The 16,923-nt window shown below is 34.4% G+C and overlaps 1 protein-coding gene across 6 annotated transcripts in view; it reads left to right on the top strand.

Annotated features, from left to right (window-relative positions):
- CBLB (Cbl proto-oncogene B) overlaps positions 1–16,923 on the top strand; it is a 116,691-nt gene that overhangs the window by 87,354 nt on the left and 12,414 nt on the right. For 5 of the 6 annotated variants that reach the window (XM_015877632.3, XM_085546131.1, XM_085546135.1 and 2 more), the window contains 6 exons: positions 1,175–1,360; positions 4,385–4,750; positions 7,209–7,303; positions 12,890–13,033; positions 16,250–16,338; positions 16,438–16,569. In XM_015877632.3, coding sequence (XP_015733118.2) covers positions 1,175–1,360; positions 4,385–4,750; positions 7,209–7,303; positions 12,890–13,033; positions 16,250–16,338; positions 16,438–16,569 — 1,012 coding nt within the window. The remainder of the gene's footprint in view (positions 1–1,174; positions 1,361–4,384; positions 4,751–7,208; positions 7,304–12,889; positions 13,034–16,249; positions 16,339–16,437; positions 16,570–16,923) is intronic. The other variant, XM_085546118.1, reaches the window with a different exon arrangement.

Below are 16,923 nucleotides of genomic sequence, written 5' to 3'. Positions count from 1 at the left end.
TGTAAAACACAAAGTACTGAATTACTAGATACTTTCACATAAATTTTGAATTGATTAAGTTTTCAGGTTCTTTCAGATAGTCAGTATATATATAAAGATAATGTTGTTGATTTCACTTTATTGAAGAACTTTCTAGTCCAAATCCCTGTTGTAACTGTAGGATGTACCATGTTGATGTTAGAAATCTTATAAACAGAGGGGAAAGTTTTGATCAAAGTGATTTAGCGGATGCATTTGCATGAGCAATTTTATGTGCTTTGTGTAAGAATACAGTCTCTATAAGCAAGATGCATAGTGAGAATACCAGGATACCTCAGTGCATGAGTGACCTGAGTCTTACAACTCCTGTGAATGTCTTGAAGCTACTCTAACTTCTGCCAAAAATTAACACAGAATGGCATGAACTACCAGATTTACTTAGTGTACACTGATACAGTGACTAGTTGCAGAAGTAGGTGGAACGTAGATTGAGGAGTGAAATATTTTATTCTGATTGTAGTATAGCGTATTTTCTTACTTTTAAATAATAAAATCAATATTTTAGAAGAATGTTCTTCAACTTACACTGTGCCTATGAATTTGAAAGGATAAGTCGAGGGAAAAAAAATGGTGATTTGTCACTTGGGGATGATATTTAAAAGCAAATCAATGAGGAAGGAAATAAATTCTTTGTCTTGATGATTTTGCTCAGTAAGTTTTCAGAAGACACACATTCAGTTTTTGTTGTGGTAGTCTGATATAACAATGGGTTGCTGTTAACAGACAAAATAGGCATCCAGCTTGGAAAGCTGCATAGAGAATTATGAGGTGGAATATTTACTAATGGAAAGTTATCAAGAGTACCACATTCTACTGCAGAATCGCTTTTTACATTTGTTGTTGTTTCTTTTTGATAGCAATGATTGCTTGTTTTTTAAACAAATTACAGGAATATATTTTCTTTTATTCTTATCACAAATTAACATGGTTTTGAGATGCAAGGACTTTAAGACTTTTTTCCAGTGATCAGGATCTGAGTACGTATGTTATACTTGAATTAAGGGTTCTGAGGTAAATGACTATCAATAAATACCTGGCAAATATAAAACGTTTTTCTTATGAAATGAAATTACGTACTTGATCATCAGGTAAATTCTATGGTTTTTTTTGTTTCTGTTTTTTTTCTGTCTTGAAGTGCAATGAGAGGCAGAATTCACCAGTGACTTCTCCAGGATCTTCCCCTCTTGCACAAAGAAGAAAACCACTTCCAGACCCCCTGCAAATCCCACATCTTAGTCTTCCACCTGTACCTCCTCGTCTGGATCTTATTCAGAAGGGAGTAGCACGGTCTCCATGTGCCAGCCCAACTGGATCACCAAAGGTAATTCTTACCAACCCTTCTTTCTACATGAAGATTCAGTAGATTTGTTTGGTTTTGGTGTGTGCTTGCTTGCTTGATTTGGAATACTGACTATTAGGTTATTGTGTGTGTGTGTTGTCTTTTTCAGGAGTTTCTTCAAAAAGACTTTTACTTCCTTTTTGCTTAGAAAAAGCTCTCAATCCATCCAATTCAGTCACTTAGAGTTCCTTATTTCCTTCAGTTGACTTTGGTTATATCTGTCTTTTTGCATAAGTTACATAGTCAGATGATTACAGCTACATGCATTGGTCAAATGTGACCTGTTCATCTGATGGTTATATTATACTTAGTCAGAATTTTAAAGACATTGATTTAGCAACACTGTTAACTGATCAATTCAGTAATAAACCTTGATTTGTGAAACCAAAGTGAAGTGAAATTTTCCTGAAAGTAGATTTAAAGGCCATTATCTCATTAAAATTACATGTTGTTCACTGTCAGATATTTGTGCTCACTTGTGCAGTACTTAGACAAGAAAAATATGTGCTGGTAGCCTGCTTTCAAAACTGTAAGTGGCATATATTATGATTCAAGTTTCAGGGGAAATACTTATCATAGAATCTTTTGAGTTGGAAGGGACCTTTAAAGTTCATCTAGTACACTTCTTTGCTGTGATCAAGGACACCTACATCTAGATCAGATTGCTCATAGTCCAGTCAAGTCTGACTTTGAACATCTCCAGGGATAGGGGCTTTCACCATCTCTCAGGGCCACTTGTTCCACTGCTTCACTACTACTTATTGTAGAATGCTTTCTTATACAGTCTATGTGCTTTGAAGCTGTTTCCCATTGTCCTGTTACAACAGACCTTGCAAAAGAGTCTGTCCCCTTCTCTCTTATAGCCCCTGTTTAGATATTGAAAGGCTGCTCTCAGGTCTCCCCAGAGCCTTCTCTTCTGCTGGCTGAGCAACCTCAGCTGTTTTAGTCTGTCCTTGTGGGGAGAGATGTTCCATCCCTTTAATTTTTGTGGCCCTCTACTGGACACACTCCAATGGCTCCATGTCTCTCCTGTACTGAGGACTCCACATCTGGACACAGTATTCCAGATGAGGCCTCATCAGTGCAGAGCTGAGGTGCGGGATCACCTCTCTTGACCTGCTGGCCACAGTAGTTTGGATGCAGCCCAGGATACACTGGCTTTCTGATTGCAAGGACATATTGCTTTCTCATGTTTAGCTTGTCATCTAGCAGTCCTTTTTGGCAGGGCTGTGCTTCATTCTTATATCCACCAGCTTGTACTGAATTATGGGGGTTGCTATGAGCCAGGTGCAAGAGCTTGCATTTGGATGTGTTTGTTGAACCTCATGAGGATCTCCTGGACCCCCGTTCAAGCCTGTCTAGGTCTCTCTGGATGAAATGTTTTCCCTTGGGTGTGCTGACCTTACCACATAGCTTGGTGTAAATCTGCAAGCTTGTCATTGATGCCCATCTGTTCATTGAACCACTGACCACCACTCTCTGAATAACAACACTCTGGATACAGTCTGGCAAGAATTTTAGTGTCCATTGAACAGTCCACCCATTAAATCCATATCCGATTTGGAAAGAAGGATATCTGAAGTTAATGAATTGGATACTGTGTTTTTTGAAACTAACGATACTAAAGAGTTAAATAATTTTCTAGTAAGCATGAAGCAAAACATCTATGTTTGTTGCTTCCTATTATGAGCTGCTCATTTTGTTTCAATTGCAGTATAGAGAGAGGAATTTCAATTCAAATTTTGATCTTAGTGAATTCAAATTGAAGTTTTAAATATGAATTGGAACTCGTGTGTTTATAGTAATCCAATATGAAACACCTTTTTGGTACTCTTGGGTTTTTGCTTCAAGCTTGAAAATCAACTTTTTAAAGTTCTGATTGTCTATAATTCAGACGAAAGAAGTTTGAATAGTTACTTAAATTTATTTAATCACATTTTTATGTTATAGAAGAGAAATTGCAGCACATTGAGAATATAAGCTTGGCATATCTATTAAAATATTCTTTGATAGACAATTTGTACAAAATTTATGGCTTTAAAAAAATGGAATTAGAAATATCACTAATATCACTTCGTGTCTTTCTTTTCAATTATTTTGAAAATGCTTCTGTTTTCCCATAATACATTTCCATATATATATAGAAGTATTTTGGGAAATACAAGGGAAACAAGATGGGAAACAACAAGCAAGTGCAATTTCATGCTTAAAGAGAAAGACAAGTTGTTCTACCAAAACTATTACAGTCAAAACTCTCCCTTTTCTTCAGTAAAACAGCAACAACAAAAAAATTTGGTCTCTGTTTTCTTGCTGCTTTGATAGTGAGAATTAATGTTTTTCTTAACTAGCATTTTGATTAAATACTTTTTTTATTTAATATGATAATATTGTATCCTTTTTATATGAATTGACTGTCCAGGAGAACTATGCATGCAGAAAGAATCTTCCCTATACTGTAACTGCTTGTAGAATAAAAATATTTCCTGATAACCTAGGAAGACCTGGATCAAGCATTATTTTGTATAATGTTTCTCATAATCTTTTTGTATTTATTCCATGACACAAATTATTTCCTTTTGAATGTGTTTTTTGTTTGTTCTTTATTTCTCGTGCATCCTTATGGTCTATTTTTCTTAACATTCCTCAGAATTCTTTTCAACAGTTTTGAATAAGTGATTCAAAGCAAGCATTATAGAAAACAGAATAAAGGATTCTAGAAAAATATTATCAGTTACATAAGTCTGCTTTAGGCAATTGTCTCTCTCTTCTCCTGTGCCTTCTTTGGTTCTTCATTTAACAGCAGAAATGAGGGTTTAATTTCTGAAGAGAGACCATGTAGTCTGCAGATTGAAAAGGTAAAATTAACTTATAACTTACTGGCAGCTTCTCTTCTGGTGCCTGGAAAATGCCTCTATTAGGAATGGTAAAACCATACTTGATCACGAAAGAAATGAAATAAACATTTATATATGTAACTTTTTTCCCCCTAACTTTGTTTTTGTTTAGTCTTCTCCTTGTATGGTGAGGAAACAAGACAAACCTTTGCCAGCACCACCACCGCCCTTGCGTGATCCTCCACCACCCCCACCAGAGCGACCTCCTCCAATTCCACCAGACAACAGGATAAGCAGACACTTGCATCATCCAGAAAGCGTGCCTTCCAGAGACCAGCCGATGCCCCTTGAAGGCTGGTGTCCCAGAGATGTGTTTGGGACAAGTCAGTTAGTAGGATCTCGAACAGGAAGTGACACTTCTCCCAAACCAGGACTGACTGCAGTTTCAAACATAAACGGAAGGCACAACCGCATAAGTTCTGAGCAAGGATTTATGAGAAAACACAGACGTCATGAATTGCCTGTGGAAGGTGCCAAGGTATGAAATTAGGTGAATTTATTGAACCCATAATTTGATATCCTACTGCTGCATTGTTTTCCTTGGCTACAGTGCTTGTGTTTGTAAATCTTTCTTATTGGTTATTAATAAAAATCAGGCCATAAATAAATGGTTTGTTACATTCTGCAATTTCTTAAATTGCAGTATATCAGGGTCTAAGTTAAAATTAAGTTTTAACGTGGAACATTCTAAAAACGGCTTGGAGAGAAAATTTTAGATTTGCTATATTCTTTCAGCAAATGATTTGTACAGTTGGTGCATAGTACAAGTTTAGTTATGCAGCATCTTAAGTCAACTTTGAAAATGCCTAAATTATTTCTGTGTTTGCTGGGTGCTGTAGTTACTTTCTGTGGAAAGTGAAGTGACGACAGGGTAACGCCTTAAATCAATAAAGTATGTAATATGTATGTATGGTATTTACAAATATACTTAAGTTGTTAGCTCTACTGCATGCATTAACTAAAGCTAAATATTCTAATGATCAGGTGGTCTTAATTATCTGTAAAATGTTATTTTGAAAGGAACATTAAATTAGTGATGATCTTCACTATAATCTATTGGAAAAGATTTAATCTACCTTGACCATAAGAAAGAAGAAATGAGTGCATCAAAAGCCAAGCTAAATGTAGAATAGTATGTTGTATCTTTGTTACTGACTGTATGGGCAGTAAACATGAAAACGTATGATGGCACGGCTTTAGTTGCATTGCTTGATTTGATATTATCATCAGTTCCTTAAACTTCATTAACAGTAACTAGCAAATGCAGTTGTTGTCAGTAATGAAAATATTTTTAGCTGGGTTTTTCTTCCTTTGGATTTTAAATCAGAGCTCCAGCTGCTGGAGCTGTATGTTGTTGTAATTTCTCCATAGCATTTTTTATTTTTCTTGGACAGAAGTCCAGTGTAGTGTCCAATAATTCATTTTGAGCTATGAGGGTGTTTGGAATTGTCACTTGCAATCTTTCCACTGATTGTCCAGCTTGGTTTGGCTGGGAGGCCTCTGCTTGTCACCTAAGAAGTATGATTGTCTGTCCTTGGCTGCACTGAATAGTGTCTAGAGCTAGGGTGTTTTTTCTATTTAAAAAAAAAAAAAAAGAGAGAGAGAGAGGATTGATTGTTTCCACTTGTTAATTGAAGTTATCTGAGAGACTAGAAAGCGGAGCAGTAGTCCTAGTATTAGTCATCTTCAAATAACTTGCAAGACTGTGTACTTGGAGAGGCCTGAATTTGGAAAGAGAGCAAGTGTTGATGGCCTAAGGAAAAATCCACATTTCTCTTCTAACTGCTACTTAATCAAAGCATCTCAATATTTCTATATAGAGCAGAGTATTAATTCAGTGTTGCTGCTATTTTTTGGTTGAAAACTATATAGCTTGTGCTTGCAATTCAGAAAAAAAAGTTAGAAATCATCTCTTCTTTTCCTTTTCCCAAGATCACAATATTTCTTTATCAAATGGATATTGTGGTAACTTTGGAAGTGTGATTTTTAAATTTAAGTTATTATTGCTAGAAAGTTGTTGTTTATGTGATGAAAAGTGCTTAAGAAGTTCATGGTATTATTTGTAATAAGAATGTTCTTTCATCAGAACTGAGGTCAAGACCAAAATTTTACATAGAATTAGACTGAAGTTTTAAATGTTGTAGATTTTAATCTGCTTTTAAAAGTATACTGGGTTTGTAAATTCAATAGCACATTCAGATAGCCATTTAACATTCCAGTTGTGGTTAGGCACAATATTGAAGCAAATGGAAACAATACTAATCAAATCAGAATTACTGCTCAGTGTGGAAAGCAATTGTAATCTAGAGGGGTTACACAGGTATTTCTTTAACCAAATGTTGTTTGAAATGTCATGTTCAGTTAGTAGGTCTAAGCCATTTGGTTAAATGGAGTAACTGACAACTCTGAATTACCATTTGAGGATGCATGAACATTCTCAAGGGTAACACTTCATGAATTTCCAACCCTAATTCGTTTGTCAGTCATAATACAATCTTTTTGTTCTTGGTTAAGGCCAAGAATTCAGAAGAAAGTTCTACATTCTGCTGGGTACAGCACCACAGAGGTTTAAAAAATGGTGTTTAACACGCTGTTCCTGTTGTTTTCCATCTGTACACCATCTCTGTTGCTTTCATCAGTTTGCAGTCTAATTTTCCCCAAGTGGTTTAGCTGTAACTGGGTAGTCCATCTAGGAAGTGTGACATCAAAATTCCTCTCCTGGAAAAATTTAAAGCAAGTGTGTTCTACAGCTCCCAAATGGGATGAGCTGAAATTGATATGAAAAGAATCACTTAAGAGTATAGGTCAATTGTATGAACTCCTAGGAAACTTTTAATGCGTAACCTCCTCAAAGTCAGTTTTGTAATATCTGGTTGAGGAACATCTGTGGTGATAAATGGGAGTAGAGACTCATTGTAACTTCTGTATGATTTTAGGTATTTTCAAATGGTCACCTGATAAATGAAGAATATGATGTCCCTCCACGGCTTTCACCTCCTCTTCCAGCTGCCTCCACCATCCCTAATATAAAGTAAGTTAACTTTAACTATAAAGGAAATTGGTTAATTAATGTCAGATAATAGCACTGCTGTGCTATTGTAAAGTAGATATAAAATAGATCTATATAGAATACATTCTACGGTGCTAAACGGAAAACAGAAAAAAAAGAAAAAAATGAACTGTATCTATTTGTGGTGTGTTTTCCATGATGCTTTAATGTGTTTCTACAAAGGAAATTTAATTTTTTTTTTTTTTTTTTTTTTTTTTTTTTTTTTAAGTAGAAACAATTCTGTTGTTGCTAGAACATATTACATTTCATAGCAAAAGAATATATTGTGGCAGATGATCTTGCTCATAGGTATCTGGCAGTGGGAGCAGAACCTGTTCATTCCATTTTCGGTTCTACTAGTACAGAAAAATTATGATCAAAGCTATATATTACAAGAGATGAGAGGTTCTAGAGGCAATGCTAAGTGTAAAGATAATTTGTGTGTGCATGCACTCTGTCTCTAACCTTGACATGTTTACTGGACTTTCTACACAGAGAGCTTTTTGTCATGCCAGTGTCAGTAGTTGCAAACTACTCTGTTTTCTGGTGATATTGTGGTTTAAAACATGAACAGTCCTCTGTTCAGATTAATCTTCTCAAACTGACTGCATCTTCCATGATACACAGAGCTCCTGGGGTGATACACGGCCTATTGATCAGAAAGAGAAAGAACTGACTGTGATGGACAAACTACATACTTGAGTATTCCAATGCAAATTGCTGAATTCTAATAAATGGAAGATTTTTATTTTTTATAATGTTGAAACAAACAACAACAAAAAACTGTATTGTTTCATGAAAATCTCATTTTTGCAGAGATATTTTTCTTAGTGCAAGCTTCTCATTTTTCCCTCCTCTCTAATCGCTGCAGAGTTTTGGTTTGAGAGTTTTATTCAGTTAAGTCATTTGTTTCCTAGTTATTTTTGTAACTCTGTAGATTTAACTGGAATATACACTGACCAGGTATGAAATGCCTTAGTCTAAATAATGATGAGTCAAAATGATGTTTAGTTGGATATTCACAGTTCTACAATTCTGACATCCTTACTTGACTTATTTGATCATTTATTTACTGAATATGACATAGCAAAAATTAACTACTTTTTTTTTTAACTGAAATGCATAGTTTATTATCAGTTGTTTTTTTTTATAATTTATTTTTTCCTGAAAACAGGGCTAATTTATTTTCATTTTGTTAGTTTTATTATTACTATTATCCATACATTAGTCATGGAATGCTGGATTCATGTTAACTAAGCATCTACTTTTTATTTTCCACTCAGCTGCAATCCCTACTTGTGAAAGCAGTTATTCTTTTATTGGACTGATATAATTATATCAGATCACTTTTAGCAATTGAGTGAGTTTTGAGCAATCAAATTGAGTTTTGATCAAATCACTATTTTCTTCTCAACAAATAAAATAAAGTTTTTAGATTGAAGATATAGAACAGTTCTTCCCTCAAACATGTAAATGTTCAAAGTAAAAAGTGTTTTTATTCCTGTGGGTAGGTTCCATTTTGCTACATTAGTAAAGATTGGTCTCAAAAGTGCTATATACTATAGTATTATTTACTGCCTTTTTGAGTATGTATGAAGCATTCAATTCCAAGTACCTTTTATATTCCATACATATGCTAGGAAGAAGTAGTTGCCTTGAGGTGGTTGAGGAAAAGTACACAGAATGGTATTTCTCCTCCTGCTATCCCATTTATCCTCGCTAGCTGACTTTAAATGTCATTATTCCATTAAAGGAAAATGGAAAGGCTTGGAAATTGTGGTTTCCTTGAAATCAGTCTTTGCTGTGGTGCTTTTAGAAGGAGCTCTGCTGACACAAGTGTTTCCAGATACCTGAGAAAGGATACTATGCAGAACTTAGATTCACAAGCTTAACAGATCAGTGAGCCCAAGCAACATCTACTCTTGGATAATTCTTGTATGAATTCTTAGCCTGTGATCAATAGAAAATTGTATATTCCCCTATGAACAAGGGCAAACTCTTTTATATGTGCTTAGGTTTTAAGGGTAAATATGCACTCAACGGTAGTTTTTTTAGAAGCATCTGATAAACATTGACTTATGTGATCTGTATAACTTAGCATCTATTTTAGTGAAACAGAGATAGCTTAATAACTTTTAAGCTCACTATCAACTGTTTCTTTGCGTAAAGTCTGTACAAGTGCTGATATTAAGAACCTGAAGTCTGTACTGTACGTTTTGTGGGTCAGCAGTTCAAACAGTTTTAGTCTTGTCCCATGAATTAGAACAATCTGCAGCAATTGGAACATATTAGTGGCATGCTTAGAGTGCGTCTTAAATTTTTGTTTAATCTGAGTGATACTGAAGTTGTGCATTCTTCAATGCAAATCAAAGTATGGTAGGTGGAAAGAGATTCATTTCAAAAGTACAGTCCTGATCAGAGCAAAATACAAGGACTGCAAGTTCATCTTATCTAAGCTCTGTGAATTAATTTACCAGTAAATGATGGAAGGGGAATTTTTCCATGAAGTATCTTCAAGAAAGTGTGTTGTTAGTTTCCCTGAAGGTCTGCTAGTTTACAACTGAGCTGTACTTAAAGAGGCTTGGCAAAAACAACTTCTCTGTCTTCCCTGCCTTACTTTGCCCCTAGGTGTTCAATATAATAAGAGAGTTTGGCATCTAGGTGACTGTTCAACAAATCAGAAAAGACAAAGTCACTGTTTATCAGAATGCAACACTGCAAAAGAGATTTGGGGTCAACTTATTGCAAATAGATTTCAATTTGGAACAGCAATGTGATTTATTTAGATCTATGAATTGTGAAAAGTTAATAAAACATATGAGACAATTTTAGGAATCTAATGAATATATTAGTTATATGTTAGCACCTTTAAATCGCTTTACAAATCAAAAGGACCTTTCAGATATTAATCACATATCTCAGCAAATATTTTCCTCACTTTAAGGATAGCATGAAAGAGACTTTACTATCACGAAGGGCCTTGTCTAAGGCTACAATGTACTTTGAAGCAGGAGAATGTAGAACCTAGGTCTTTAAAAATTCCAAACCTATAATGATTTCTCTGCAATTGTTGAAAATTGATTTTAGCATAAAGATACTGATATTCGTGAAATGAACTTATAGATTTGTTATAGCATAAATTAGGTTCTTGTACCTACTGAATATATAAGTTCAGAAGCAGGCAGGGAAGGGAAAACTTTATTTTTTGTTCTCCTTGAATATCCTAAATTTGCTTATTTTTTAAACTGTCAGTAAATGAGTCTCCCAGCTTTCATGTATAATAACTGTTTCTGTCAGGAAGCTGATAAGGTTAGCTATTATAGTGCTGTACTTCAGGTGATGGTCAGGCTCTTAGTTTGTGCCCTGTAGATTTCCTTTAAAACAAACAAACAACAAAAAAAAACCAAATCTAATTAAATAACTAATCAACAACCTAAATTTTTCCTATAAGCAATTTTAAATAGTGCCTTCAGAAACTTTTTTGTTATTATTATTACTTTTTTTTTTTTTCTATTGTTTCCCATTTGTAGCCTTTGAAATGGGCTTCAAACACTACCACCGTGCTGGCTTCTGTTTTGTTTGGTGTTGGACCTTTCTGGTATACATACCAACATTGACATCAGTTCAATTTGTGATTATTTTGAAAATTTGCAGGCATATATTTTTTATATAATATCTTCAGAACATGCTGGATTGCTGAACAGGAATGGTTGCACAAGCTCAGAAGTAGTTATTCTTAATGAGCCTTTGAACTGTCTGAGCACAATACAGACTTCTCATTATCCTGTTAGGTTTTACTTGCTTTAAATGTAATATTTATAAAAACCATACACAGCAGTGACATAAACCTGTGGCCTGCTCAACTTGGAGATCAAAGATGGAAAAAGCATTTCACACTGCACTGCTGTATTTACAGAAGACCTTTTGCTCCCTCTACAGAAGGTGGTTGCATACTGCAATATGTGGTTTGGAGTTCAGTGTTGTGCATCTTCTTTCACCTTGTGTTTAGCTGGAATGCTTTTGCAAAAAACTTGAGTTCCCATCTTCCACACGTTTGTTGGTGAAGTCACAGGTGTATTACTGATTGAAAGAAACAGTGTCTGAGAGGCTAGGGAGCTCTAGACTATGAATATATTAAAACAAAAGCAGCGTATCAGCCTCCTACTTTCTCTCCTCTTATTTTTTCTCCCTCATTTGTTCGTTTATTTAGTGACTGGTTTTCATAGCAGTTAGTTATTCACTTTTGTTCATAGAGTACTCAGATGTTCTGAAGTTATTTAACATGATCTAAAATAAATTGTGAAAGGCATAAGATTTTCCTATGTGAAAATGTGCATTGCGTGTATCAGATGCTGTTAGTGTTGGAAAAAAATGAGGAGATGAGCTTGACTTGTCACTTCAGTTCTTACCTTTATGATAAAATTGAACTAACAAGACCATCAGAAAGGAAATTTTGTCCACTCCTGTCTCATTTTTCCTATGGTACTTAAAAATGATATATTAAGTAGATGTGTCTTGTAATGCGGCATGTAGTTGAGCTCAGGGGCCACAAATCAAAATGGCCAAGAATGCATTCCACATCATCCTTTGACGTCCTCCAGCTATTGATTCTGGTAAGGAATGAAGGTACTAGTTATTTAATATGCCAATGATTTTTGAGGATACGCACTTAGTGTTCAGCTAGTTTAAGGACTGAATGTCTGTTTATGGTTTTTATGTATGGTTAAACAGAAGTCAAATTAAACCCTTAATGTAAGTTTGTGTATTTTAAATGGCTTGTGAGTTTCTTATTGATTTTAGTGTATCAGTATAATCACTATAAGCAAAGGGGCTATATATGTAAAAGAAGGTGATATTGATTGCTACTTAGGCTAGGTTTTTTTTTATGTCTGATGAAGTGAATGGTATGCTGAACTTGTTAATGTCTAGCAAAATCTCTTCCCCTAGATGGTGCTCACTAAATGAAAGTTTTGCCCATTGTTATGTTTATAGCACAAAACCATCTAGAAGGAATTAAACTTTAGCTTAAGCTGTAAAATAAAACTAATATCCTGCAGTATTCTCCAGATAAAACTTTTTTTTTTTTCTTATATTTTTGTTTTTGTACCCGTAAATAGAGGTTGTAAACCTACTTGGGAGTTCAGTGATGTAATGGCTGGAACAAGATAGAAATCATGAATTTCAGCTGCCTTACTGTGCCCTGCTAAATACTATTTGCCCTGAATTAACTTCTGTTTCATTCTTTTGATATGTGCAAGCAGCTTAAGCCGTCTAAGCGCATATCTAGTACTAATTCTTTGTAATTTTCTGTTGTGTTGTGCTTGCTTAAAGTAGCTGTTTAACGCTTAAAAGGTCCAGTAACCTGTTTCCTCTCTAAGTATTCACACTAACAGAAAAGGCAGTAACTTTTAAGCATGTTTGACATGGTATTTTTTTTTTTTTTTAACATTACATGTAGCTGGCACATATTAAGGATGTTTATGCTAAAGAAGTGTATCTTCTACATTGTACTGAGGACAATTATCCAACAGTTAAAGCAGAACTGATCTTTTTTTCTCATCTCCATAGGTGCCCTGTTTCCTCAGCAAATTCTCTGTCTGATAAATCAAGGGATCATACAGATGATGATGATGAATACAAAGTTCCTTCTTCACATTCTATAATACTGGGCTCTCAACCACCTCATTGTCATAATATAAAACCTGTTGCTCGGTAAGATCGTTTAGCAATCTTGCAAGCAACTTACTTACCAAAGTCTGTCTTTTTCCAAAATTTAATTGTATTAAACATTTGCTGTGACGATTGTTTGATGTCTAAAATGTTTTATCTTTTCATGCTTGTGTTAATTATGCTTCTGTTTCATTTAACCACCACAATCATATACCTGTGAAGTTCGCTCTATTGTATCTCGATGATACGATATTATTTGTTGCATTTAAATAACACTTCTCAGGAAGATAACTTTTTTTGTTACATACATGGAATAAGACTATTTTGCTTTAAACATATGCTAAAGTATTCTCTCCAAACTCTCACACTTATTAATTATTAATAGACTATAGCAAGGAGATTTTGAGCCAAAGAACATGACATCTGAAGGCTATGTCATTCGTGGTGAACTTCTTGATCTTTGAATCATAAAGAAAATCTAAAAGTCTGGATTGAAGAGAATAAGTCTTGGGAGAAAAAAGGGCCAATTCCTTATTCATCCTTTAGGTCAAAAATATGATACTGAAACCAGTTATTCATCTACAAAGTCCAGGCTTTTCTGCTGGTAAAGAATGCAGTGACATATTGCCTTTTTTTCTCTGTCATATTACGATTTAAAGAACCCACTATCAGTAAAGCTCAAAATATCTCTCATCACAGAATAAGCCACTTAAAATTTTTTAGACCTTTTCGGTTGGCCATTTATAACATGAATAAAAGATGACTCCTTGCATGCAAGTTAAAAATTTTGAGAAACAGAATTGTTGAAGTGGTGATACAACCATCATTGCATGGATGTGAATGTTACACCATTGTCTTAACTTTATGATCTTGAGTACTTAAATGCCTACCCAACAACCTTGATTATAGTTACTTCATATGCTTAAGAACTTGGGGGAAAAAAGAAAAAAAAAAAAAAAGCCTTTACATCTACACTTTTAAAAAAATCTCAGGATGTATAACTTAAATCTTAACTTTGAAGTATTATTCAAAATATTCAATGAATCAATGAAAATATTCAAAAATAATTCAAAAAAAGCACTAATGCTTTGTTTTTCCCTAATTGTCTTATATGTTTAGCAGCTTTCAGTGTCACCTTCTTTTACCTCTTTTTCCTAAGTATTGCATCCTCAGCCTGTAGATAATGCTTGGCCATTTCAGTAAACAGAAGAGCCAATGGAATTTATTTCAAGTTTTTTGAAATTCACAAACAATTCTTCCGTTTAATTCTAAAATTATATCACTCATGATTTCCTGTTCTTTTGCTACTAAATCTGTCAATTCTAAAAATTGCACAAGATGAATAAGAAGAGGTGATTCACGGTCTAATTTTCTGGCAGGTCCGTTAACTGTCTGGTTTGTTACAGCTGATCTCCTTCTACATACATATAGGCAAGTTCAGCAATAAAAAATGGAAAGAAAGAATTTCAGCACTAGGGTAATGAGACTAGAATAAGAAAAGTGATATGTTAGTCACTCCCTCTTTGATCACTGTCTTTTCCTAATAATATTTTTTTATGAAAAGGCTGGCTTATAAGTACTAATATGCTGCTGTTCTCTCAGTGCTGTCTATTGTCAATGTAAAGAGGTATTTCAGGATGATTTGTATTTTGATTCCCTTACTGGTCTCTTCATGAAGACTTTTTAAGCAGTGTCAGGTTATCTTACCTACCTATTTTGATGAATTGATTGAAAACGCAGAACACAATCTAAAGTAGCAATGATTATTAATTACTTAGTATATATGCCGATGAGTCAAAGTAAGTGTTGCTTCCACTGCTTTTGAAAGGTTGAACCAATCTAATTTTTTAGAGAGAAGCAACACTTCCTCTACCACTTTCCTGGAGAAATTAATTCATAACAAAATGCTTCTTACCATTAGTTTTATTTTTTCTTTTTGTTTGTTTGTTGTTTGGCTGTTTGTTTTTTTTTTAAGTTTGTGATTATTCTTACATTTTTTTCATTACTCCGAGTTATAACTCTTGGGATCACAAAACACAATTTCACTTCCTTTTTGCCTGTTGATGTATTTTAAATGATTATAGACCTTCATTCATCCCTGCGTTCTGTATGGCTGAAAGAGATAGTTATACCAATTTTGACAATCCTGGTAAAAACCCAAGATGTGAAATTCTAACTTCATATAGCTGTAGCAGATTTGTCAATGTGTGATAATAATGACATGTAGTGTGTAGTTTGTTGGGTTTTTTTTTTTTTTCCATTTTTAAAAAGGAGTTGTTTAGTATGCTGTTTTTTTCTAGAGAAACCTTCTGATTCTTTCCAAATATGCAGGATCAGCAGCTCCAATGGCAGGAGTTGTTTTCCAGTTGTTTGACATTTATTTAAACAACATTTAATATTATGGAAGACATTTTTTGCATGTTATTTCCCCACGGTCTTTGAGCAGTTGCTTTACCAAAAATGAAAACTAAAAAGACTGCCATAGATTGTTTTATTTTTTTTTCTGTTGAGATTATAGATTTATTTGTACTTTGCTTCATTAATCATTAACTCTTAAGTGAATTTTTATATTTAACTTGATACTGTTATTTAAATTTGAGAGACTGGATACACTCACATTTACCAAAAAAAAAAAAAAAAAAAAAAAAGATTCTAGTAAAAGCTGTCAATGAGACTCCGTTTTTCTATACAGAAATAGATGTCTGCAGAACTGCTTTGACTTGTTAATTTCTTCATTTTGAACAGTTGGCTAAGATTTTACTTGAAATTCGTTACTGCCAGTGGTGTGTTACTGTTTTCTGTTTGTTTGCTTTAAAATCATTTTCCTATGTAGATAGTTGCCAAAAATTCCCTTTTGCCCTCTTAGTGTTTTAGCTAGTACAAGTTTAACAGTTAGAAAGGGGAAAACAGTGTTGAGTGTATACATTAAATGTGTAAATAAACCAGTGATCCGACTTCTGAAGTAAGGACTGTATTTAACATTAGTAATTCGATATGATTCTTCCTGTACTTTGAGTACGTTACTTAAACTATATCAGAATACCGCCAAGAAAACAATATAATTCTTCAAAGGACTTTCAATGAGAGCTATCCAGTACCTAAGCTCAGTATAAAAACTACGAAGTTTAGAGTTGATGCAGTTTCTCATCTTTCATTTGTTTCTGTGTAGTGGAGTGCTGTTTTCATAACTTTGTAATTCTGGAAATTAACACTCGGTTAAATGGTTGATATTACTTCCTTGTTAATGTCTGTCTTCAGGGTTTGTGAGAATGGTCAATGTGCCGGAGTAACAAATGGAACACACAGTGCTACTTCTGATGTGAAGAAATCAAAACATCCAGAGTTAGGTACGTTTTAACATTTCACCTTTCGTCAAGAAAACTTACTCTGTGCTTTTCCAGGGGTACAGCAAGAAAACACTCACTTCTTGTAATTGTGTCATTCAGGAGATGTCTATGATGCACCTACTGTTCCGGTACCTTTGCCACCTGCACGGCCTCCTACCAGAGACAACCCCAAACACAGCTCTTTGCTCAACAGGACTCCCTCCGATTATGATCTTCTGGTGCCCCCTTTAGGTTGCAGACTTTTTGCTGATTACATTTAATGGTTTACTTAGCCTAGATTAACCAAATGCCATGTTTACTGAAAAACAACAAATGTTGAGTATGTTAAGAGTACCAAACAAACTATGGGCTAAAAATTACAGCTGTACATCAATACTTGCCAATGTGGCATCTGTCTGTAAGCCCTCATGCAAGACAGATGAATGGATAAACTAAGTCTGGATTCAAGCTGCAAAGAAAAACAAAACTGGTTTGTGTAAAATAGATTGAAAACTTACTTGGATTATTGCAATTTAACGCATGGAGGGTTTCTGATTGTAGCTTAAATAATTACATTTATTTTATCATATTAAAAAGATGAGTGAT

The sequence above is a fragment of the Coturnix japonica genome, chromosome 1, assembly GCF_054131305.1.
Source record: "Coturnix japonica strain WE chromosome 1, WE-NBRP24, whole genome shotgun sequence".
NCBI lineage: Eukaryota > Metazoa > Chordata > Aves > Galliformes > Phasianidae > Coturnix > Coturnix japonica.
Note: the sequence above shows the minus strand (reverse complement) of the source record. Positions and strands in the feature narration are given on the sequence as shown.